This window comes from Thunnus thynnus, chromosome 21, assembly GCF_963924715.1.
Source record: "Thunnus thynnus chromosome 21, fThuThy2.1, whole genome shotgun sequence".
Lineage (NCBI taxonomy): Eukaryota > Metazoa > Chordata > Actinopteri > Scombriformes > Scombridae > Thunnus > Thunnus thynnus.
In genome coordinates this window covers 3,471,520-3,497,037 of record NC_089537.1, presented here as the reverse complement: position 1 = coordinate 3,497,037, position 25,518 = coordinate 3,471,520, and the positions used below count along the sequence as shown (strand labels likewise).

Genomic DNA, 25,518 nt, shown 5'->3' with positions numbered 1-25,518 from the left:
CAATTAGACAAAAGTGTTTCACACAGTGGTTCAGAGCTACAGTTATGCTGAGTTTATGACCTTGTTTTGTAGCTTACACTGACTTAAATTAACATGTAATAATGTCCAAAACTTATCTTTTTTAATTTAGATACAAGACTGATAACTTTAGTAACATGATGAATTCACTTGTTGATGTTGTTATCATATTGGACAGAAATTATTATTCAAAGTAGAGTATTTTATATTCATCTTAAAACATGGAGGGGATATTTAATCAACACGGCCCGTTGCATTTTTTAATGCAGGACTTATTTTCAGTCTGAATGCAGTAAGCGTCTCTTTGTCCAGAGTTTCCACTTCCTGTATATTTTTACATTCATGTGTCAGTTTGTCAACATTCATTTATTACAGTCACTCTTCAGAGCAGAACGGTGTGATCGGAGGCTTCATTACAACGGAGCAGATGGATATATTTTCCTTCATCTTTATTCTCCCCCATTTTCTATCTTGTTCAATGGAATCTCCTCTGCCGGACTGAAAACAAAATAGAATAAAAATCAGTGCTGAAACACATCAAGATCAAACCTAAAGTCATCTCCAATATATTTATCCTGAGTTTGAATCATCATCACAACTGATTCATCTTTTAAGCTGAGACAGAAATTAATTTAAAGTTTGATTTGAACTGAACAACTTAATTAATTCATAAAGGTAAGAATTTATGAATATTTAATGTGTTGCTATGTTTTATCATCCCAGTCTTGCCAGTTTATATTTTTGTGTAACTTCATTTTATTTCCTGTTGTTTTATGATCTGTTTGTTTTTAATTTCTGTAATTACTGTTTTTTAATTCTTTCTTCTTTTTCTGTGAAACACTTTGTAACTTTGTTAAGAAAACAGCTGAATAAATAAAAAAGTTTATTGCTTATTATTATTGTTATTATTATTATTAATATTAGGGCAGAAATGTGTCTTTGATTCACCAATAAAAACAATAAAACCAGTGAAAACAATGGGCAGAAGATGATAAATAATAAACACAACTTGTATCACAAATCATCAGTCATACAGCAACATCTGCAAAAGTTGTTGATTGAATAAATGAATTACAGCATGATATGAACTAAAATGATTTGAGGAAATCAAACTAGACATTATTTTAGTAATAAAATTAAATACAATATTCTGCTTAAACAAAGTCGCAGCTCATACAGAGTTCATTATAGTGCAGCAGTGTTTTTGTATTCAGTACAGAGGATATACTTACTTTGAGACACCGTTGGATGGTTCTGGGTTCTGTGGGCTTCCTTTTTCTGTCTGATATGTCTGTCTGTCCTTTCCAACCTTTTTATATATCCAGTATACTACCAGGCCTACGAATACACACCAAATGGCTCCAACCACCCCGCTTACAATTCCTGCCACGTTAGTTGAACTGTCTGAAACAGAGAAAGAGTTTTAATTGAACTTCCTACAAACCAAACTTCCACAAGTGTAATGACAAATACTGTTGCATCAAAATGTTCACTTGTGACATGTATTAACATGTTTTCATTGTTTCCAGTTAAAAGTCATTTCATCTATTTTCCATTAATGCATTTTATTAAATCCTTTCAGTTTTAAATACAGTATCAAATCCAATAATCAAATCTGAATCCTCTTGTATCATTCATCTGGTGATCGTACAGTTTGTTACAGAGTGATTTTTGTCTTTTCACTCACAAACAATCTTTGTCTGAATCCAGACAGCAGCTGCAGACACATTAACAGATAAACTTTAATTAATGTTAATTAGCTGCAGCTGATCTGATCTGCTGCTAGTTCATGTCTGTCATTTCAACCAGTGACAGCAGCTAAATATTGAGACTAGGGCTGTAGTCTGCTGGTCGACTAGTTGGTCGATATGAAAACAACGGGGGTGTATTCAAAACACCCCCGTTGTTTTCACAACTTTGAACTCGCCCAACCTAACAGAGACTGCTGGGTCTAACTGTACTCAACGGTTGCTGGACGTTTACTGAATCTGTGTTTCTCCATAATGACACAACGAGAACCCCCGCCAGGCCAAAAAAAATATTTAATATTTGATTTTGATTTGAAATCGACAGCGTTTGGGAGTCTCTGAGCAGCGCTGTTCCGGTACGTGAGTCAACCTCTGTGTCGTTGCCGGGGAAACCACTGGTCGCGCGGCTCCGTTAAGGAGTATGTTTGCGTAGCGAGCGGGAAAGAGCGAGGGACAGAGAAGTAACGGTGGATAGGAGCGGGGCAGAGGAAAAGGTTAGTAGTAAGTTGTCAGTCTGGCAGTAAATGTACAGTACAGACTACAATGTGTCAGTTAATAAATGCTAAAAAGTCATGTCTGTTTTTCCCCAAATGCTGGAAAAGTGAAGGGAGTTAGCTCCAAAGTTAGCAACAATGGGTTAGCATAACCTGAAGACACAAAACAGAGAAATACAGAACAGAGAAATGTGTGGCTGCCGAGTTTACTGTGCACTCTTTCCCATTACGTCTTCCCGACGTAATGGGAAAGAGAGCCTTTCAGTCATTATTCTGTGATCAACAGTGTCAAAAGCTGTGCTAAGATCCAGCAGCACTAAAATGGAGCACTCACCCACATCTGATGACATCAATATATCATTGGAAACTCTGAGAAGAGCAGTTTCGGTGGAATGCTTCTGAAGGAAACCTGATTGAAACTTATCAAAAATGTCGTGTGCAGTCAAGACAGCAGTGAGCTGTTTGGCGACAACCTTCTCTAAAATCTTAGAAATAAAAGGCAGCTTGGAAATAGGCCTATAATTATGGAGACTGTATGGATCAAGGTTCGTTTTTTTCAGGAGGGGCTGAACAACTGCATGTTTGAAGTATGCTGGGACACAGCCACATTGCAGGGAGCTGTTTATGACGGAAACCAGGCATGGCCCAATACAGTCAAGTGCATTTTTGAGCACGGAGGTGGGTAAAATGTCAACAGGGGAGGAGGAGGATCTCATACTGCTCACTAGATCTGTGAGTTCTCGCATGGAAATAGGAGAGAAGCTGTCCAATGGCCGAAAGGCATGAGTAGAGAGGGAAAAGAGATGAGGCTCTGACATCTCTAATTTTACCAACAAAGAAGGACAGAAAGTTGCTGCAGTCCTTATTTGACCAGACAGGCATATCCGAAGGTGCTGGAGTGACAATGTTGTTAATAGTATCAAACAGGACTTTTGGGTTGCGCTTACTGGTGGAGATAAGGTTGGAAAAATAAGAAGTCCTCGCATCTTTAATCAAGCTGTATAGCTCGATTAATAGATCTTTAAAGACTACTCTACTATACTACTGTCTGCATGACACATATGACTACAAGTGTGGCTTAAATGTATAATTTGACTCTTTGGAAAGAACGTTAGTACACATTTTAAAAGAAACACCTCAACACTTGAGCCACTTTAACCTTTTAGCACTTTGATAATTGTTGCACTACTTTCTTGTTGTTTATGGTATTTATTATGCACTTGTTTACTTCCAGTTGTTTCTTACTTAATAATTTAAAGTCTCCCTCTTCTCAAAACTGTGTTTTTCTTCTTGGTCCTATAGTTGAATATTTGACCTTCTCTGTGCAGAATGATGTTTGAAGGAGCTATTTCATTAGTTTGATTAGATTATTATTATTTTTGTTTATTTATATTTAGTTTGTTTTGTGAGTAAACACAAGGGGCATCAGACAGTAGGTGATATAGGTAGCCAGGTGTTAGAGGCAGGAAATGCACCGGGAAGGGGAAATAGTTGTTTTTTTTTTTACCAGCAGGACAAAGCAGAGAGGCAGCATGATTTTTTAACATGTTTGTTTGCTGTTGAAAGCCGAAAAAATAAACCCTCTGAACTGAGCTTTTGGCCTGGAAAATGAATTCTTTGACTGTCTGAGTAAGCCTAACTAACCTGGTGCATTTGTGGCCCTTTTTTGATTTTTCTTGAATTTTGATATTTTTGAGGGAACTTTTGATTTGTCCTTTTTTGCCTTTTGAACAAATGGCCACAACAATGTTTGTGCAGAGTTTGTTTTCACAAGCATTTTCACTGCTGAAAGTGGAAAGTTTCTCTGTGCTCATTGAAAGTTCTAAGGTTGAGAAAATGTAGTGCCAAAGGAAAGGGCTGTCTGACGGCAAGGTAAAGCAGTGAAAATATTCTAAATATAGTGTACACTTAAACTGCAACCCCTTAGTGGAAGTTACTCTCGCTTTATCTGCTTTGTGTCTGATTTTCTTAAGAAAATGTTGCTTTCTGCTTTTCATGAATGACACCAACATTGTGACTTGATAACTTTCTGTGTTCCAGTGGGCCAAAAATCTAATAAAAAAAATGTTTTTGATTCTTTTGAGAGTGTGAAACATGTCTGGAATCGACAGTTTATGATTCCATGACACACTTCAGCACAGCGAATAACTGGAACTGTCTAATACAGTGAATCATGTAGTAGTATTAAGTATTAAACAACATAACAGCTCTTGTTCAGATAGACTGAACATTCCTACTTCATGCTACCTTACCTTGACTATTCTCTATCCTCAAGAAGATACTGGTTATGCATGTCTCCTCGTTATTACTGCGTTCACATGTGTACATCCCCTCCTGATTTGAAGACAAGTCCTCAAGCGTGAGGTCGCCTGACTCGGACACATCCTTCACCTGCGGCCTCCACTCCTCTGTGCAGCTGACCTCAGCCCCGGTCCTGTTCAGGATGGTCTGACTGTGGTTGAATCTCCAGACGAGGCCCGTTAGGTAAATGTTTGAGGGAGGACAGCGGATTGTTGTTTTAGTGACTGAACCGGTGATTGAGGCTAAATTGAAATAATATAAAAACACACAAAACAGAAAATTGCAATAAAATTAAGATGCAAATTTAATACAAGGAAAGTGTCAACCTAATTTTGAAAATCACAAAAAGCATGACATGTCCTGTATTGGAATCAGTGTATTGGTTTCTTTTGTATGTTCTTTAGTACCACCTAGTGGTGATTCCTAATAACTGTTTTGAAAAAGAAGTGAGGGAATAGTAAACAGGAAGCAGAGTTCAGGAAGTTCTTTTTGCCCCTGTGCTCATGGAGTGAGCATCACAGTGTAACAGTCTTCTTAATCCTGTGCCTTAAAATCCACAAAAACAGCTTCATCCATAAGTCATCTACTATTTCTGGTTATATTGACATGTTATGTTACTATTTCTCGGGTTTAAGTGCAGTATTTTTGATGATGGTTACTTTATTGTCAACTACATATGGATGTATTAGTGTTAGTGGTTAAAGCATTGGTGCTCTGGTAAATGACATTTACTGTTGTATTTTCGTCCTTTATTACACATATTGACATATTTTTAAGCACCTGTTCACATGGGTTTATGTCAGTAATCTTTTCTCTATTGGTGTACTAGAGATATTATGTAGTACATAAAAGAGTACTTACTTGTTTGTATTTTGTATTCTTTTTCAGTTTTACAAATGACATATTTTCCTCAATTAAATCCTGCCAAACACATCACCCTGTCTGATCCTTGGAGGATGCAATGCTGGAGAATATAATGTTAAGCTGGCTGTACAGCTGAAAAATACGTTGCTTGCAACAACTTTTAGTGAGGATAGCATATGTCCCCTTCAACCCCAAATTGCTCCCTAAATGTAAGTTGCTTTGGATTGAAGTGTCTGCCTAATGAATGTAACTTTGCAATGTAACTGTATGTAGCTGGAACACAATAATAGATATACTGTATGTTTGCACAATTGATACTTACGTAGTGTCCTCAGTGAGGCTCTCCTGCTGCTTGTCTGAGTGCTGATGGTGCAGATGTAGGTCAGATCATCAGCACTGTCTGAAAGTATCAGAGAACTGCTGATGTTGTAGAGCTGCTGCTCAGTCTGCTGGACTTCAGTTTTGTTCTGGAGAGTCATGTTGGATGGAGGATTGGTGGACCAGGTGAGCTCAGGCTCAGGGTAGATCCCGTCTGATCTGCAGGTGATCTTGTTTTCTACCTGCTGAATGTTGACTTTATGGACTGGAGCTGTAAATACACAAAAAAACCCAAAGATTCACAGATTCACTTTATAGCAACATATTTTTGAAGTGGTAAAGAAGGAGAACTGAGCGGTAGGGTTTAGTGATGCCACAAAATTTGATTTCCTTCCCTTCTTTGCCTCCCTCTATAACCATGAAGTGCTTAAAGCTGTAGCTTTATGATCAGATGACATTTGTACTTTCAAAGTTTTCATTCCTTAAAGTATTTTGATTACCAAACTTTATTGAATAATTATATTGAAACCACAAATGAATAGGGAGTAGGGAAAGATATGTAATTAAACATCTTAAAACTCCACAAGGCCTTGGCCGATATTACTGTCTTTCTGAGGTTGTAGCAGGCTCAGCTCAGCTTTTAAAGCTAAGCCCCTTTCACACATGCAGTCCGTCTCTGAAATGTTCAGCAACATTTCCTGCATGGGGTCATGTGTGAATGGGAGCAGGGATTGATAAAGTGCCAGTATGGCTGTGTTGTGAATGAAGTTGGGCGGTGCTTGGTTTTGGCTAGTCTGTTTTCAACATGGCGACCGCATCACAAACTTTCTCATATTTCGGCTAAACAGTACACTAAAATATGTTTCTAAAAACATTTGAGATGAGAAATAACATATTCTTGATTCATATTTGATAAGCACTGACTAGTTTGAAAGTTTGATCTGAGTTGTGTGAGTTTCGCAAGGTCTCGGTGTCTAAATGTGGTATTTTGGAAGGATTTTGACCACTTTCATCAATTCTCAACTGGTCAAAAATGGTTAAATTTTGCACCAAATCTTTGTTACAAATGGTAGCAAGCCAGCTGCATCTCAATTTCTATGTGGCATTTACTGTTGACCTGCTGGTCCCCCCTAGAAAAGACCAAAATGGGTCTATGGTGGGGAGGGGGGGAGAGGAAGCCAATTCAGTTCAAGTTTTGAATTGAATGAAAGTGCATTTTCAGTGCTTTCAGAGGCCGACAAATCAACGCAGATCAAAATTAGCTGAGCCAAGGAGGAAACTGAGCCAACAAATTTTTTTTCATCTGAAGTTGATATGAAGCTTCAGCGTCCAAATGAGTCAAATCAAGTAGATATCTTTCAACATTACAGTCTTTTTAGTGCCAAAGTCCCTCTTTTTGTTACTATACTTCCACCGCAGCTCAACAGGGAAACACTGTCCGAGGAAACACAAAGAGGGAATTTTATGCTAAAAAGACTGTAAATGTGGCAAATATCCACTTGATATGACTAAAATTACCTAACATTTAGATAATCGATTTTTGAAATTTGGAAATCGATTCAGAACCGAAGGAGATAGGAAACACTGTAGGAAACACTATTTTGTCAGCGGATCAGTTCAAACCTGCATTTACAGATTTTTTTGGCCACTAGGGGGCAGCGTAATCTGGTGAGTCCAATATTCACTCTCTTTTAGCTCTGTTTTTGCTCTCTACCAACTCCTGAGGGAAATATCTGGCTCTTTAGCTGCTAAATGCTCCACTATGTTCACCAGCTAGTTTACAGCTAACTGTGTCTGTTTGGTGCTGAGCAGGTAGTGTACAGTGGCTTTTTACAGCTTTTTCTCTGAAAACGACGCTATGAGAGATGCTGAGAGTGAACCAGAACAGCAAAGTTGCAACCGGACAGATAAACAATGAGCTGAAACTCACTATAAAGCTCCGTAAAGTTTCATCACCATGAGTGATGCCTCTCACGTTACACTATTGTCATTTCAAACATTGTTATTATAAAAAAATATTGATTACAGCCACTTTAAATATTGCAAAGAGGAATAGTACAAAAAGCTATATGTACATAGTAAAACAATTTGGCATGAGTATCCCCAATACTATTGAACTATTACTCGTGGTTTATGGGATTACACTGTAGTACATATGATGACTAACACATCAATATGTTAATGATGAACAATCAGTTGATTTCATGTAATTCTAACATGATGAAATGCACTGCTAATAGTATTTCTTATTCTTATTTTCTGGAAATACTATGAGTTTCCATACCGTCCACTTTTAGGTTGATAAAAGACTCCTTGTTTCCAGTGATGGTGCTGGTGTAACATTTATATCTGCCCTGGTCTTGAAACTCCACCCCTGTCAGTCGAAGCGAGGCGTTTCCTCTGGAGATTTGGTCCTTGAACAGCGATGTCCTGTCTCTGAAGCGCTGGTTCTGGTGTGAGAACTGGTCTTGGTTGTAGTAGTAAGAGTGGACCGTAACCTTTCCTGCTGTCTCGTGAATCCAGTGGATGACGACGTCAACACCAGCTTGAAATCTGCACGGCAAGATGCAGCTTTCATTGAAAACACAGGAGACCTCAACATCTGTAAAACATCACATGGAGACGTCGTCAAGGTTCAGTTCAGAGAAAACAGTTGAATCCAAGTGAGCTCTCTGTAAAAATCTGATCAATAAGTTGTTTGACCATATAAGTCACAATCAGAGAAACTTGATCTGATATATTAGTTTTCATTCAGCTGAAGATGACTGTGTGACATGTGGAACTAAATGTTTTCCAGAACAGCACAATTTGATTTGGCTTCAAGCCCCCAGGAACAGCGTCAAGCTGTGAAGCCAAATTTACATAGTGGCAAAACATCACATAATGTTATTGGGCCCATGAGCCACTGAGCAACTTTCATAGGAATGAGCGGGGCCCCGCCTCCAACACTGTATCCAGTTCTCTTTATACATCCATGAGGGGCACATAACATGGATGTATAAAGAGAACCGAGACATTTCGGGAGGGTTGTGATACTCAAAAAAATGTATCCACTGATTTACGGAAGTCTTTCTCACAATGTAAGTCTATAAGAAAAAGTCTGTTTGGGCCCAATAGCATCACGTGATGTAATAATTACACGGTTCGGCCACTATGTCAAATTGGCTTCAAAGTCCAGCATTGTTCCTGTATCCAGTTCTCTTTATACATCCATAGTTCACTCCTCTCTACCTTCTCTTTTTACCCTTTCTCAGTTAAAAGCAACCATGGCACACATTGTACTAAGTTTAAAAATATCTGCAATTTAGTTTTAGACTGAAAAAAGATCAGACACATACTCACCTCCTCTGGCAGGAGGAGAAAGCAGAAAGGTCACGACCACCAGAAAGACACTCTTGATGCCAGACATCCTGCTGTAACAGTCACAAAACCGCAGCATAATGACGGCTCTCTCTTTGGGAGTCTTTACTGGGATCTGCAGTAACACAAGAGTGTACGGAGACAATAAACATCAAGGAACCCCTCCTGGACAGGTGTCTCTCTCTGGGGGTTTATAAAATAACATAAAATTATTTTAAAAAAACAGATCGGCTCGGGGTCCGATACAGATGATGTCACACATTATGATTGGCTGTATGTTGGAAAGTGTACAGATGATGTGTGTTCGTGCAGCAGAGGGGTAATGTGATCATGAACAACCAAAGTGCTGTAACTGTGGTGGCAATCACAGTGTGTCTTATGGGGGATGTGAAGTGGTGAAAAGGGAAAGAGAAATACAGCAGGTAAGAGTTCAGAATAAGATTACATATGCAGAGGCTGTGAAGATGGTGAGTCAGAGAGGTGGAAATATTGAGAGAAACAGAACAGGTACAGGGACCATAAAAGAAACAGATCAGGAAAGTGAGGGAAAAGTAAAGGTTGATTTAAAGAAGTTAGTCACATTCATAGCAGGGGTAGTAAATGCTACAATGGAAGTCAGATCCAAAACGGAGAGAATACAAATAATTGTGAAGGCAGCAGCTCATTATCTAGATATCAGTGGACTGACTTGGGAGGAGGTAAAAAACGATCTCAGTATTCAAGCAAGCCAGGAACAGTCATGGGTTGGATAGTACTAATCATGGTCATCCTGCTACAGTGGAATGCAAGAAGTTTGTTGACCAATGGACAGGAATTTAATAAGTATGTTGATGATCAAACCAGTAAACCAAACATCCTGTACACATCTGTGTACAGGAATTATGGTTGAGACCAAATTTGAAAATAGTAGGATATACTTGTTAGGTATGATAGGGGGGATGGAGTAGGAGGAGGATGTGCAACATTTATTAGAGAAAATATCTCATTTAGAGAGGTGAGTACAGGAAATGAGCAAGAATATGTAACTGTAGAGATATGGACGTCAGAATTGGGATAGCCTTATAATTAAGATATGGTAGATAATGGTACCCCTCAGGGAAGTGTTATTAGCCCAATACTCTTTTCCTCTTTTAAATGGTCATACTCTTGGGGGTTTAAGTTTTCAGTTGAAAAAAACAAAACATTAATGTTCACTAAAAAGAGAGGTGTTGGCACACAGATAAAGATATACAGACAAAGAATAGAGCAAGTGAAAGTCTTTAGATTTTTGGGTTTGTGGTTTGATGAAAAGTTAACATGGAATGAACATATTCACAAGATAACAACCAAGTGTAAAAAGATACTAAATGTGATGAGATGTTTAACAGGATCAGAATGGGAAGCAAGCAGATCTGCGATTAAAAAATTTCTATGTTGCGATGATTAGAGCAGTATTAGATTATGGATATAAAAAAAAAGTGCAGGTACATAAAGATTTTGGAAATATTGCAGTTTTGGTTGAAGATTACAAACATTACATCAAACATTCATACCAGTATACACAGATGGATCCCAGGATCCTAACACACAGAGCACAGGCTTTGCTTTGCGTATACTAACCTTAAAAGTTTCTATGAAAAGAAGAACGTCAGATCATCTGTCAGTTTCTACAGCTGAGATGATAGCAACTGCAACAGCATTACAGTGGATAGAAGAGTTGCAAATTAAAAAGGTTATTCTTTGCACAGATTCATGTTCTGCATTAATGTCATTACAATCATTTACATCTCACAGTAGGCAGGATATAGTTAATGAGGTATATGAAACTCTGTACAGATTTAAAAATATGAATATTTTGATAACATTTATGTGGGTACCAGCACACAGAGGGATTAAGGGCAATGAAATGGTGGATACATTAGCAAAACAGGCACTGAAGCATGAGGAGATCATAGAAATTTCACTCAGTAAATCGGAAGCAAAAGGAATAATCAAAAGAAACATCATTAAAGAGTGGCAGCACAGATGGGATACAACAAATACAGGACGACACCTCTATGCAGTACAGAGAGAAGTGGGCCCAGCGAGGTCAGCTAAAAGAAGCACCAAAGAGGAGAACATCTTGACATGGCTGAGGGTAGGACACACCAGAATAAATAAAACACTGCATTAAACAAACATCCCTCAGGATTATGTGACCTATGTCAAATAGAGGAGTCAGTGGAACATGTCATTTTGCACTGCAGTAAGTATTCTCGAGAGCGAGAAGTATTAAAGAGAGAAATCAGGAAGATTGTAGGGGAAGAATTGAGTTTGAAAAGTGTATTTACAATTGGGTCAGGGAGTTTATTCCACTACTTGAAAGAAACTGGATTGATCAACAGAATTTAGTATTCAGGACATCTTCCTTTTGGTTTGTTTGTTTTTTTCTTTTTTCTGATTTGTTTATAGAGGTAGATAACTCTGGTTCACACTCCAACATAGTGGGTGGCAGTAATGCACCTTTACGCTGGTTGCCACCCGCCATTAAAAAAAAAAGAAGAAGAAAGAAGAAGTGAAGTAGACCAAAAGATCCTCAAAAGCTAGACATCATGCCGAGAGCCAAAGAAATTCAGGAACAAATGAGAAAGAAAGTAATTGAGATCTATCAGTCTGGAAAAGGTTATAAAGTCATTTCTAAAGCTTTGGGACTCCAGCGAATCACAGTGAGAGCCATTATCCACAAATGGTGAAATCATGGAACAGAAACTTCCTAGGAGTGGCCGACCAAAATACATCCAAAGAACTGCAGGCCTCACTTGCCTCAGTTGAGGTTAGTGTTCATGACTCCACCATAAGAAAGAGACTGGGCAAAAATAGCCTGCATGGCAGCGTTCAAAGACGAAAACCACTGCTGAGCAAAAACATTAAAGATGCTCTGCACTGGAGATAGCTCAAAGCTAATTTACATCCGTAGTCCCCCACAATAAAAAGATACAACAACAAACAGTACAAAGCAAAAAAACACACAGAACACACCATACACACACAACAGCACATCACATAGACACACAATGTCAACTAGAAATTAATAATGTAAACTTGTCAAATTAAAAGCAATACCTACCTGCACTAATGAGAGGTCCAGAGATGGAGTTTAAAGTCAGTGGTCACACAGCTGATTGGTCTTTAGTAGATTTTTTAATTTGGCCTCAAATGTATTGTTTGAACTACAGTTCTTCATATCATCAGGCAGGACTTTCCACTGAGTTGTGGCTTTCACAGAGAAAGCTGACTGCCCGAATGCAGTGCGACAAAATGATACAATCTTGTATAGAGGATATTCTGGAGGATGTAATAGAACTTACTGAGCGCGTGAACACAGAGTCACATAGTGGAGGTGGGGGAGTTTTTAGAGTTTGTTTGTATAAGGACACAAGAGGTTTTACGGCTGTTTCTCCAGCCTGCCGCCAACATGTGATGTAATAAGATATATGGGAAAGAATCATAGCTGCATAAATATCTTGGCTGCGTCTAAAGAGAGACAGTTTCTAATATGTCTAAAATTTGCTAAGTTGTACTTTATGGTTTTATCTGAAATATTCATTTTAATTAGGAAGAATTGAATTACGGATATCTGCTATAAATATCAAGTCTGGGTATTAAACGTTAAAACGGCTTGCCATACTCTGCTGCGCCAGTGAGCTCAGGGTTTTTGAAGTGAAACAGACTGAGCACCGAGTTATTTTCTTTACCTCAGAGTCAGTCTAAGAAATAAAGCTTTCCATATATTCTGTAAAACACCTACAGCAAGGAACTCTTGATGTCTAAATATGTTTAAGATATATGATTAAGATGTTTAAATAAAATCTTCAAATATATAAAACATTCAAAGCTCAATTGTTAAATTAAATTGCAATATGAGGCATAATACCTTCCTCCCTAACATGGTAGTGAATGAAACTTCATCAAAACTTGATAATAACTTACAAACATGAACACACGTATGTTCCTGCAGCATTGAGCAGCATGCAAACATACCTACAGATGTCATACGGTCCCGTTAGCTGCTGGTTGGGTCATTTCCCATCAAAATGGTTTTTTTTTTTGGTGTTCGGAGTTGTTTTGGTTTTTCTTTTTCCTCCTCCCTCGTTCTCTTTTTTCTCCTTGGCGGAGTGTCGGCAGCTCAGGATGTGGCTGGCTGATCCCTGCAATAAAACTCTGGTCAAGACACTACTCTTGTGCCAGATTATCCCGTTGCAGTCTGTAACTATGAGTCCCTGATGATTTCTATATTCTCCAGAACTTCTTGTGACCTACCTGAGCTTTATTGAGTTTTTTCCCCTTGTGCATAGTTTTCCAGTGCTACTGTTTTTCTGTTGCTCAGCCTCGGTGGTCTTTTGCCACCTCACCTGCAACGCCTGCTAGCCAGTCCTCAACCACCACCTCCAGCCACTTGCCTTTTTTCCCTTTGAGACATTATTCTTTCAATAAACACCCCAAGAACTGTCCTCACCTCTGTCTCTGCATTTCTGGGATACAAACACCAAAAACCGAAAACATAACAATAGCAGCATAACTAAGGGCTGATCCAAGGTGAGCCTGGTCGGCCCTAACTATAAGCTTTATCAAAAAGGAACGTTTTAAGCCTACTCTTAAACATAGAGAGGGTGTCTGCACCCCGGACTGAATCTGGAAGATGGTTCCACAAGAGAGGAGCCTGATAGCTGAAGGCTCTGCCTCCCATTCTACTTTTAAAGACTGTAGGAACCACCAGTAAGCCGCATACTGGGAGCGCAGTGTTCTAGTGGGATAATACGGTACTATGAGCTCTTGGAGATCTGATGATGCCTGACTATTAAGGGCTTTGTAAGTTAGGAGAAGGATTTTAAATTCTATTCTAGATTTTACAGGAAGCCAATGTAGTGAAGCTAAAATGGTAGAAATGTGATCTCTTTTTCTAGTTTTAGTCAATACACGTGCAGCTGCGTTCTGGACCAGCTGGAGAGTCTTTAGAGACTTGTTAGCGCAGCCTGATAATAAGGAATTGCAATAATCCAGCCTAGAAGTAACAAATGCGTGAACTAGTTTTTCTGCATCTTTTAGGGACAGGATGTGCCTGATTTTTGTGATATTACGTAAGTGAAAAAAGGCAGTCCTTGAAATTTGATTTATGTGGGAGTTAAAGGACATATCCTGATCAAAGATAACTCCCAGATTCCTTACGGTGGTGCTGGAGGCCAGGGTAATGCCATCCAGTGTAGCTATATCATTAGATAATGTGTTTCTAAGGTGTTTAGGGCCAAGCACAATAACTTCAGTTTTATCTGAATTTAGTAGTAGAAAATTGCAGCTCATCCAGGTCTTTATGTCCTTAAGGCATGCTTGGAGTTTGTTTAACTGATTGGTTTCATCAGGCTTCATTGATAAATATAATTGGGTATCATTTGCATAACAATGAACATTTATGGAGTGTTTCCTAATAATATTACCTAAAGGAAGCATATACAAGGTGAATAGAATTGGTCCAAGTACAGAACCTTGTGGACCTCCGTGTCTAACTTTTGCCTTCACGGAGGATTCATCATTCACATGTACAAACTGAAATCGGTCTGATAAATAGGACTTAAACCAGTTTAATGCAGTTCCTTTAATGCCAATTAAATGTTCCAGTCTCTGCAAAAGGATCTGATGGTCAATTGTGTCGAATGCGGCACTAAGATCTAACAGGACAAGTATAGAGACAAATCCTTTGTCTGATGCAGTAAGGAGGTCATTTGTGACTTTCACCAGTGCTGTCTCTGTGCTATGATGCTTCTAAATCCTGACTGAAAATCCTCAAATAAACTATTGTTATGTAGAAAGTCACATAACTGATTAGAGACTGCTTTCTCAAGGATCTTAGAGAGAAATGGAAGGTTAGATATAGGTCTATAATTGGCTAAAATGCCTGAATCAAGACTAGGCTTCTTAAGAAGAGGTTTAATTACAGCTACTTTAAAGGACTGTGGTACATAGCCTGTTACTAAAGACAGATTGATCATATCTAGTAAAGAAGTGCTAGCTAAGGGTAAGACTTCCTTAAGCAACATAGTTGGGATGGGGTCTAAGAGGCAGGTCGATGGTTTAGCTGAACAAATCATTGAAGTTAGTTCAGAAAAGTCAACTGGAGAAAAACAGTCCAAATGTATGTCAGGATTTACAGCTGTTTCTAAGGTGCCTGTGTTTGGGGAGAAAACGGTGCCTGTTGAGGGCAGGAGGTGGTTAATTTTGTCTCTAATAGTTAGAATTTTATCATTAAAGAAGCTCATAAAGTCATTACTACTGAGAGCTATAGGAATACATGGAACAAACTCCCAGAAAACTGTAGATCTGCTGTGACTCTCAGTTCTTTTAAATCGCAGCTGAATACTTTTCAGTTTGCTGCTGCCTTTCATTAAACCACATTAAGGGTTAATATTTTACACTGCACTGTTACTTTTATTCTCTTGTTTTATCTATCTTATTCCCTTTTTAGCTTCTTTTTATTACCAAATTTAACACTTTTTAATTGTTTTTATATGTCTTTTTACTTGTGTTGCTTTTATATTCTGTTTTAATGCCTTTTATGCTCTAAGTAAAGCACTTTAAATTGCCTTGTTGGGGTGTTGAAATGTGCTATACAAGTAAACTTGCCTTGCCTTTGTTGACCGCATTGCTTATAATATCTACAGTTTCATGAAATGGAAAAATAATAAAGATATATTGCAAAAAAAAGACTACACACCCACACAAAAGACTACAAACCCACGGATACGCCCTTATATGACGTCACCAAACGACGACGGACCTGACACATGTATTAGAATATCCTTCTTTGTTAGAGTGAGAAAACGTTAGTGAAGACATTTCCCCTTCAATGATAAACATTTGTTAACAACACATAAACAACAGCAACTTGTTGTCATCGCATTAACTGTGTTTTACAGTATAAAAAATAAATTGCATCAGCCGTTGTGAAAGGACCCCGCTGACTCTTGTCGAAAGCCTTGGATGACGTCTCTGTCATTTATCAGCGGAAATAAATGTGTACCATACGTATTGTTCTAGACATAAGATATTTCCTACTATCACTCCTAAAAGGAAACTTTTAATCAAATAACTATCTGTAGGGAAAAGAGAAACGGCTGGTTTGTTCGGTTATTCAGGCATTCGCCGGAGCTGCCTCTTTCATTCCTTTTTCAGTCAAGATGGCGGGCGACGAGTCTGGTACAACGCTTGGTCAGCCTCACCTGTCCAAACAAGACCTTAGTTCTCTGGTAAGTGTCCGTTTAACTGATTTTACGGCTTCGTAATTTTATGTCGGTGGCTGTCGCTCGGTCGTGTTGCCGAAATTGGGGAAATTAAAGGCGTTTTCTTGACGTTAACGGTCGCCGGTGTTGCGCCGCCGCCACCTGGCACATGACTGCGGGCCCGGAGGAGCCGGACACCCGCTTCACTTCCAACCAGGATTATACTCAATTTATCTACATTTAAACACATTTAAACACGTTTAAATGTCTAATATGTGTTTATAACACCGCAGCGGTTGTTATCTGTGTTATAAGTCAATAATAACGTTTACAAAATGGTTAAGCTAAACGTTAGCAACATTCATACATTAAGTAAAAGCAATGGTGGAAAGTAACTAAGTAAATTTACTCAAGTACTAATTTTGAGGTACTTATACTTTACGGGGGTATTTCCATTTGATGCTACTTCCACTACATTGCTGTATTGGTACTTTTACTTAAGTAAAGGATCTGAGTCTTTCTTTCACCGCTGAGTAAAATCAATAAAATATCAATGGGACGCGTCCAGAAAGATCCCACATTTTATTGGCTTTAATCTCTTATATCGACAGTTGATATATATTGATATAATGATATTGGTCGGAACTGTTCTTAATGATGTTCACCAGTTATGGATCATGGCCTACCTACCTTTTTATATTAGTTTTCATTTTAATCAGTGAGGTAAATGATGATGATGATGATGGGACAAAATGTTTCCTTATTTTATCAGTTTATCAACTGTTGCTAAGTTTCAGTGTGCTCATTTAAAACTAGTGTATTTTTTTTTTACATTATACTATATTGTAGCATATTAACATCATTGAACAGTGTTTACTCAGCAAGTAGTGTATTATAGTTATGATTACACCTCTTGTCTATTTAGTTATTGTATATAATTTAGCCTTTACTTGTATTTGTTTCTTTTATCTACCTCATTGTTTTTGTATTTTGATTTATGTCAAGTAGCTGCTGTAACACTTTCATTTCCTTTTGGTATGAATAAAGTTCTCAATCTGTTTTCTGATGTGTAAATCTCATGTCTGGTAGTAAAAGATGCAACAATAGTTGTAATTTGTCCTATTTTTATCAGTTAGTTAAATATTTAGGTGACATACTAACACACTCACTGGCCCGCTGCCCAGTGAATGTCCAGCTGATGAGTTTGTTTCCGGTGTTTGAACGTCCGTCTCTGTGCTGCCTCCCTTTTGTTTCTATTCACCTCCAGGATTAAAGCGAGCGCTGCGCCGCTCACAGTGAAAACCTGTCAAATATCGTGTTGTTTGTCAGTGTAGAGTGAGACTGATGTGTGTTGTTCTCTTGACAGGATGTGACCACTCTGACACCTCTGTCTCAAGAGATCATCAGCAGACAGGCCACCATCAATATCGGTATGGAAAACATTCGGTGTCTGTTATCACTGGACATGACAGATGAGGACCACCTGTTGTAACTTTTGTCCTCTTCTCTCTCTCTCGCAGGCACCATCGGTCATGTGGCTCACGGAAAGTCCACAGTAGTGAAGGCCATTTCTGGTGTTCACACTGTCAGGTTTAAGAACGAGCTGGAGAGGAACATCACCATCAAGCTCGGATATGCTAACGCTAAGGTAGGTGAAGCTAGAGGACATACCTCACCTCTGCTTGATTGTTTCATTTGAAGGGCAGTGCCAGTATGATTTTTCAAGCCCTTCAGTTAAAATTTGAACAGTTTTTCGTGTTAGCATAATGAATAGAGATATTTTCATACCATTTTAAAAGATGTCTGTCTTAGATTCATCCTTAAATTCATCTCCAAACAGGACAGAAAACAACCAGAACAAATTCATTTGCATAAGACTGCTAACAATAGGGCTGCTAATGATTATTTTTCTGATTAATTGGTCTTTAAAATGTCAGAAAATGGTGAAAAATGTCAATCAATGTCTCCCAAAGCCCAAGATGTAAACTAAAATATTTTGTTTTATCACGACCAACAGTCCACAACCCAAAAATATTCAGTTTATCATCATAGAAGACAAATAAACCAGAAAATATTCACATTTAATAAGCTGGAACCAGAGAATTTTAGCTTTTTTTTTTCTTCTTTTTACTCAAAACAATTAATCAGTTATTAACATAGATGGTTGCAGCTTTAGCTAATAATACATCAACTCTTGACGGCTTGAAGGGAGTTTTCTTCGTCGTTTTATCCACATTTTGTAACTCTCCCATTAGCGTGAATGTGTTGATAATAGTCACTCGACACAGATGCTCATTTGCAGAAGCTGATAATCACTCTCGTGTTTTTGCTGTAGATCTATAAGCTGGATGACCCCAGCTGTCCCAGACCAGAGTGCTACAGGTCATGTGGCAGCAGCACTCCTGATGAGTTTCCCACAGACATCCCAGGAACCAGAGGCAACTTCAAACTGGTCAGGTAAGACGTGAGAGGAGAAGTGTTTCAAGTTTGACTGTAAAATGGTGACATCTGTGAACTCTTTATTCAAAAAAGTGGCTTTTTTCTTCTTCTTTCTCCCAGACACGTGTCGTTTGTGGACTGTCCTGGTCACGACATTTTGATGGCAACCATGTTGAACGGAGCTGCCGTCATGGACGCAGCCCTCCTGCTAATTGGTGAGATTGTTTTTATCCAACAGGTCTTTACTTCTAACTGTTTCCTGTTCGTCAGACTGTGAAGGAGGGTGAAGCATGTCCTGATTTTTTTTTTTTTGCTCTTGCCTCTTGTCTTCCAGCGGGTAACGAGTCGTGTCCTCAGCCTCAGACGTCCGAGCATCTGGCAGCCATAGAGATCATGAAGCTGAAGCACATCCTCATCCTGCAGAACAAGATCGACCTGGTGAAGGAGAGCCAGGCCAAAGAGCAGTACGAGCAGATCCTCGCCTTCGTGCAGGGTGAGACAAGAACCCGGCTCACCTTAAGAGTCCCTCAAAAAATAAATTTCACATCAAGTTTCCTTCGTAACCCTCTCAACATTTGTTTTTATCATATGTTTGCTCTTTTAAAGCCTCTGGAAACGTGGCTTGAAATCATAAAAATGCATATATGATATCAAAGTTGAGTGTCTCATTAAGCATCCACAAAAATCTGAATGAAAATAAACATTCATAACTATTAGAAGACTTAGCTCAGAAACAGCTCATTTGGCTGCTCAAAGCATTTCTCAGGACTGTGTGGGCGTGTCCAGATCACGTTTGATTGACAGCTCACTTTCAGCTCAAGTACCGTTTTATTTTCTATTCATTCACTAAAATGTTTTACTGATATGGAATAAATTACCAAATCTATCAAATGGACCCTACTTGGTTAGAAAGCTTGACTAATCAACTAACTAACAAACTAGGTTAAACCACCCAAATCTGTTTTTATTTAACTATACCTCCCAGAGTATGACGCTAATCGTTTTAGCATCTTCCATTCACATACATGAAATGGTTAGCATTAGCTTTTCTATTCAAAACTTTTGAGCTTATTATCAATTACCCCAGTGGTCTACTAGTTATCTTGACTAATCGGCTAACTAGCAGACTAGAGTAGACCACACATATCTGTTTTTAATTAATTATACCTCCCAGACTATGAAGCTAAGTGTTTTAGCATCTTTCATTCACTAACAGGAAACGGTTAGCATTAGCATTACTATGCTACACTTTTGAGCTACTTATCCACACTCCACTCCGTGATTAATACAGATTTGGGTGGTGTACCTGAGTCTGCTAGTTAGCTTAACACAGTAACTTTCAAACCATATCAGGCTAATTTGAATTCTCAATCTAGCTAAAAGCAAAGAAAAGTGCACTGCATGCAGGAGACAAGAGTAAGTGTTGTGAAGTCAGCTTGGCCGGATAGCCACGTCAATCATCTTTCTCTTAAATATGATTGGGCAGGTATTTATTACGTAATAAATTCCCTAGTTTAGCCCCGCCTAACTGCAACCCAGTAACAAGGGAAGAGACAAACTTTCTGAAGAATTACAGGATATGTCAGAGGCTATGTTCTCATACTTTTTAGCTGTTTACTATATGCACATTAGATCCTAAATTACATAATTAATAGCTAATCATGGATTTGCCTTTCCAGAGGCTTTAAACTGCTTATCAGGCCTACAGGTAGTGATAATGAGCTGTTATTCACTTATGTTGAGTAAATTCTTCAGGTCACACACTTTTTTATTTTTATCACCTGACGTCACGTGTAACGTTTCTCTTCCAGGCACGGTTGCCGAGGGCGCCCCCATCATTCCTATCTCAGCCCAGCTGAAATACAACATCGAGGTGGTTTGTGAGTACATCGTCAAAAAGATCCCAGTGCCCATCAGAGACTTCACCTCTGAGCCCAGACTCATCGGTAAGAAGAAAAAGGCTCCTTCTGTTGTGTGCTTCGTTTATCTGCTTCTTTTACCTCCTCGTCGTTTCCTGTTTCCTGTCTGTAAAGTTCCTTATAGTTATAGTTAACAAAATGCTCTACAAGTAAGATAAAACGAAACTGAGATAGTGTCTGATAATGTGTTTCATCGTCTTGTGTTTCAGTCATCAGATCTTTTGATGTGAACAAACCCGGCTGTGAAGTTGATGACCTGAAAGGAGGCGTTGCAGGAGGAAGTATCCTGAAGGGTGTTCTCAAGGTGAGACTTGTTCAAAGCAACAAATACTGAAAGCCGCTGACATCATTCTCCTCGATGCAGACAATGCAAATATAACGTACATGTGTTGGCACCAAACAGCGTGAAGGAGGAACGTTTAACTGTAATTTGAGCCACAACAGACCTAAAAAAAAAAACCTGAACCTGCTGCTTGTCTGTGTGACCTCCAGGTGGGTCAGGAGATCGAGGTGCGACCGGGTATCGTGTCCAAAGACCAGGAAGGAAAGCTGATGTGTAAACCCATCTTCTCCAAGATCGTCTCTCTGTTCGCCGAGCACAACGACCTGCAGTACGCTGCACCCGGAGGCCTCATCGGTAGGTCCACACTCACACCCGAACACCTAGATTTGTCTGTTTATGTGCTAAAGGAGGATGTAGTAAATCAAACATCTGCAGACTTGTGCCTAAGATGTATTTATTTACCACTGTGTACCAATACAGCCTTTGCTATACACACACTTACACCAATAACTTGCATGAAAACAAACAATAAAAGGCTTAAAGATTAGCATCTAAACGCAGCACATCTGAGGAGTAATCGCCTCTTCTTCTACAAATGCTGCTGTCCAATACGCCACCTACTGTGGCAACCAGGGAATGACCTTAACACACACACAGATACAAATGGCTCTAACAGAGGAATTGCTCTTGATTATCAAGGAGGAGAACTTTTTTTTTTTTTTAAATCAGAGCAGGAAATAACAAGCCTGGTCGGGTCAGATGCAGCATTATGAAGATGTCCCACGTTTTCTTTGAGTTCTGATTTTAATAAGTTTAATGTCATAAACCAGATGATGAAGGTTGTTTTCTAGTGATTCTGTCTTTGTCTTGAGTCAGTGAAGCTTATTTAACTGATGTAGTAACAGAGAAGCAGCTGATCTGATGCTGATGTTCATTCTGTTGTTGTTGTTGTTGTTGTTGTTGTGACTTCCTGGATAATCTCACACTGATAGCAGAGGAAACATTTCTGGCTCCACTTTACTGCTTGATTTGTTAAATTCAAAGTCTACAATATGTCTCTACTAAACCGTTTCTGTTCTGAGGTGGATTAATAGTAAAACTTAGTTGGTTTTAAGTGAAAACAATCGATCATTTTTAAGCCTCCACATTGGCGACGGCTGTATCTGGAAGCATTATGCTTATACTTTTCTCAAAGTGAACATTTTACAAAGGGCACGATAATGAAAATATACATATTACAAAAAACATGACGTGATTAATGTTACACAAAGTTACAAGAATTACACCATTTTATATAATTAAACTTCATACTGACTGAATAGGATGAATTAAATTCTCTAAGCAGAATGTCCCTCTACATCACTAAATGGGAAGGGTGATTGCCAGGCGACCTTGTGGCTCATCTCTCCCTACGAGTTCAAATAGCCTGTAGAGAGAAATACAAGTCTGTGTTACTTTCATAAGGAGAAAAGTGCCACATCAACAGCCTTCCAGGATTAATCCATTATCTCCTGCGGCGGGAGGGAAAAGACTAACACATTACCAACCTGTCAAACCTGATGGAGACCGTCGGGTCGGACTGTACTCAACGTTTACTGAATCAATTAATTATAACAACAAGAACCCCCGCCAGCCCAAAATCTTTTTTTTTTTTAATGTCAGTGCTTTTTAAAGGTCACAATTTTCTGCAAAAACACTTTTCAACACCAAAACTCAGGAACAGAAGATTGTGACTATATTTCACATTTGGTGAGACACTAATCTTGGTTGTCACCTTGAAACTGTGGTGATTTTATTAAATTCTTCACTACAAATATTATCTAAGTCTGGACAAACATGGATGTAAACTTTAACTCGTCTGGTCGGTGGAGGCAGACAACCATGAGGTGATATTTATAGTTGACAAAGAATTCTTTTCATCTCACATCTCTGAGAAATTTGTTCAGATCTAAGAAGAGTTCAAATGGATTTACAAACAAAGGAAAGTTCACGTACAGAGTGCCAGGTGTCGTGAGGTCATGACAGTCGTTGGCATGACGACTGTACGCCTCACTCACAGGAAATTGTTAATATTAAAATTGCCAAACGTAGGAGAAATGCTGACTGATGTGTGTGTGTGTGTGTGTGTGTGTGTGTGTGTGTGTGTGTGTGTGTGTGTGTGTGTGCGCGCAGGTGTGGGCACTAAGATCGACCCGACACTGTGCCGGGCGGATCGTATGGTGGGTCAGGTGCTGGGCGCCGTCGGGGAGCTGCCGGAGATCTTCACTGAGCTGGAGATCTCCTACTTCCTGCTCAGGAGGCTGCTGGGAGTCCGCACAGAAGGAGACAAGAAGGCTGCCAAGGTGAGCAATGCGTCATGGGAAATGTAGTCTTCTGTCCGAGCTGTAAGGGTTGAACAGTCCGATGACGACATATTTGATCTTTTCGTGTGTCCGCAGGTCCAGAAACTGTCTAAGAACGAAGTGCTGATGGTGAACATCGGCTCGTTGTCAACAGGCGGCCGCGTCAGCGCCGTCAAGGCTGATCTGGCCAAGATCGTCCTCACCAACCCCGTCTGCACGGAGGTCGGAGAGAAGATCGCTCTGAGTCGACGTGTGGAGAAACATTGGCGGTGAGGATCTGACTCTCTAAATCATTCAGAGTCTGAAACAACAACAACAACAACAACGCTGTGCAAACGTTGCACTTTCACTTTTTGATGTGAAAATTGTCAGAAAATGTTGGTTCTGTTGTAGTGAAGTTCTTCCACATTGCAGCAGGTAGTTTGTTTAACCACAAAAGCAGAACTTTGTATAAGTGATACATCGTCATGATGTTCATCTCGTCAGCAGCAGAACTGAGGAAGACGATGATAACTGATGCAAAACACGACCTGAACGATAATCAGGAGGTTGTCAAAGTGACAAATCTGTGAAGTTGATTGCAGTAAACACAGTAACACAGATTCAAGTCTTGTCATCATTGGAAGAGAGCTGCAGTGATTAGTTGATTCATTCAACAATTTAGATAATAAATACTTTAATTAGAGTCTGTTTTATTTATAGAAAAAAAGCCAAAATCTTCAGTTCCAACGTCTCAAATGTGGACGTTTTGTGGTTTATTTAGTCGTCTGTAATTGTCAAATGAAGATCTTTGTGTTTTATACTGTTGATCACACAAAACGAGACATTTGAAGACGTCGCTTTAGCTTTGGGAAACTGAGACGAGCATCTTTCACCAGTTCTGACATTTTATTGACCAAACGATCAATTATTGAAGAAAATAATGGACAGATCAATCAGTAATGATTAGTCAGCGTCACCACTCATTGATATGGGTTGTTGTAGAGCTGCAGTGGGAAAAAAGTGTCAGACCTGTAAACTGGAGCAAAGCTGAAACTGTTAATTGATTTGCAATTATCAGTCAATCAATTAAGTCAATATTTAAGTAAAAACATCTGTTTCCAGCTTCTATCATGTGAAGATTTGCCGCCTTTTCTTCGTTTCATGTGAAAGTAAACTGAACATGTTGGTCAGACGTCACGTCAGGCTTCAGGAGATAATTATCAGCTTTTATTTCTATTTTCTGACGTTTTAATAGACTTTTATCTTTTATCTCATCCTGATCAGAGTCATTGATGCAGTTCATTTACACACTGAATCCTTTAATCTAACCGCTGTTTCTCTTTCAGTCTGATTGGCTGGGGACAGATCAGGAGGGGCGTGACCATCACGCCGACAGTGGACGACGACTGAGGAGAACAAACCGGGACGTAACCATGGCAACGCTCCCATCAGCCGGACATCATAACCATCACACTCGTCTTTGGGTTTTTTTTGTTTTTGTTTTTGAATTTTATTTTATTTTTTTTCTGCGAGGAGGAAGGAAGGAAACAGAACGGGACATGTCGGTGGTCTGAAGACGCCTCCTCCTCCTCCTCTTCCTCCTCCTCCTCCCTCTGCTCTGCTCTTCTTCTTCTCTCTGCAGCGACATCCGGAGATCAGCTGGACGAGGAGGAGGAGAGGAGGAAGAGGCCCTTTAGACTGTCATAAGTATCCTCCGGAGAAAATTCACACCAGGATTCATTCAGTGCAGAAATAAAAACTGTGCTGCTGTCAACAGATTTCAGTCACATCTAATAAAGGAAAAACTGAAAGAAACGTTCAGAGTTCTTTTTGTTTGTTATTAAAAGTGTTTCACAGACGAAGCAGGAACCAACGTTTACTTCTTTAAGGTTTTTTTTCAAGTGAGGCAGTTTATCAGACTTCACATCTGGAGACACAAAAGGGTTTATACGACTTTTTATACATAAAACACCTGAAATAACAAACGCTGAGGTGGAAAATCAGTGAAGTTTCCCTTCAATGTTCAACTTGTTGCAGCTGAAAATTCAGTCTGAAAGGTCCAAAATATTAAACGCACGTCTTAATTAGGATTGTAGAATAATTCTAAATGGTTTATCTTGTTGCATTGAAACATATAATGATGGTCAAACTATATATTATTAAAAAATGCTGCTGTTGAAATCAATGATTCCAGTAATTAAAACCTAAATGAAGAACTTTG

General features: G+C 39.1%; 2 protein-coding genes across 2 annotated transcripts in view; one reads left to right on the top strand and one right to left on the bottom strand.

Annotated features, from left to right (window-relative positions):
• LOC137173792 (uncharacterized) overlaps positions 1-13,159 on the bottom strand; it is a 46,954-nt gene extending 33,795 nt beyond the window's left edge. Inside the window, exons 1-3 of the mRNA XM_067578866.1 lie at positions 13,107-13,159; positions 9,086-9,218; positions 8,028-8,345 (exon numbers count right to left, since the gene is read on the bottom strand). Of these exons, the coding sequence (XP_067434967.1) occupies positions 8,028-8,345; positions 9,086-9,218; positions 13,107-13,115 (460 nt within the window). The 5' untranslated portion in view covers positions 13,116-13,159. The remainder of the gene's footprint in view (positions 1-8,027; positions 8,346-9,085; positions 9,219-13,106) is intronic.
• Positions 13,160-16,201: 3,042 nt separating this feature from the next.
• On the top strand, positions 16,202-25,112 carry eif2s3 (eukaryotic translation initiation factor 2, subunit 3 gamma). Its single transcript, XM_067577895.1, has 12 exons — positions 16,202-16,359; positions 17,699-17,762; positions 17,853-17,980; positions 18,668-18,789; positions 18,892-18,986; positions 19,106-19,264; positions 20,583-20,717; positions 20,900-20,994; positions 21,183-21,327; positions 23,146-23,315; positions 23,412-23,584; positions 24,644-25,112. Exons 1-12 carry the CDS (start codon positions 16,291-16,293, stop codon positions 24,705-24,707), a joined length of 1,419 nt encoding a protein of 472 aa, XP_067433996.1. The 5' UTR covers positions 16,202-16,290; the 3' UTR covers positions 24,708-25,112.
• Positions 25,113-25,518: the final 406 nt, after the last annotated feature.

Excerpts from the sequence above, each read along its gene's own strand:
- eif2s3 (XM_067577895.1), top strand. The coding sequence starts at position 16,291 with ATGGCGGGCGACGAGTCTGGTACAACGCTTGGTCAGCCTCACCTGTCC. Across the intron at positions 18,790-18,891 it reads GGCAACTTCAAACTGGTCAG|ACACGTGTCGTTTGTGGACT; the intron begins GTAAGACGTGAG and ends TCTTTCTCCCAG. Across the intron at positions 20,995-21,182 it reads TCCTGAAGGGTGTTCTCAAG|GTGGGTCAGGAGATCGAGGT; the intron begins GTGAGACTTGTT and ends TGTGACCTCCAG.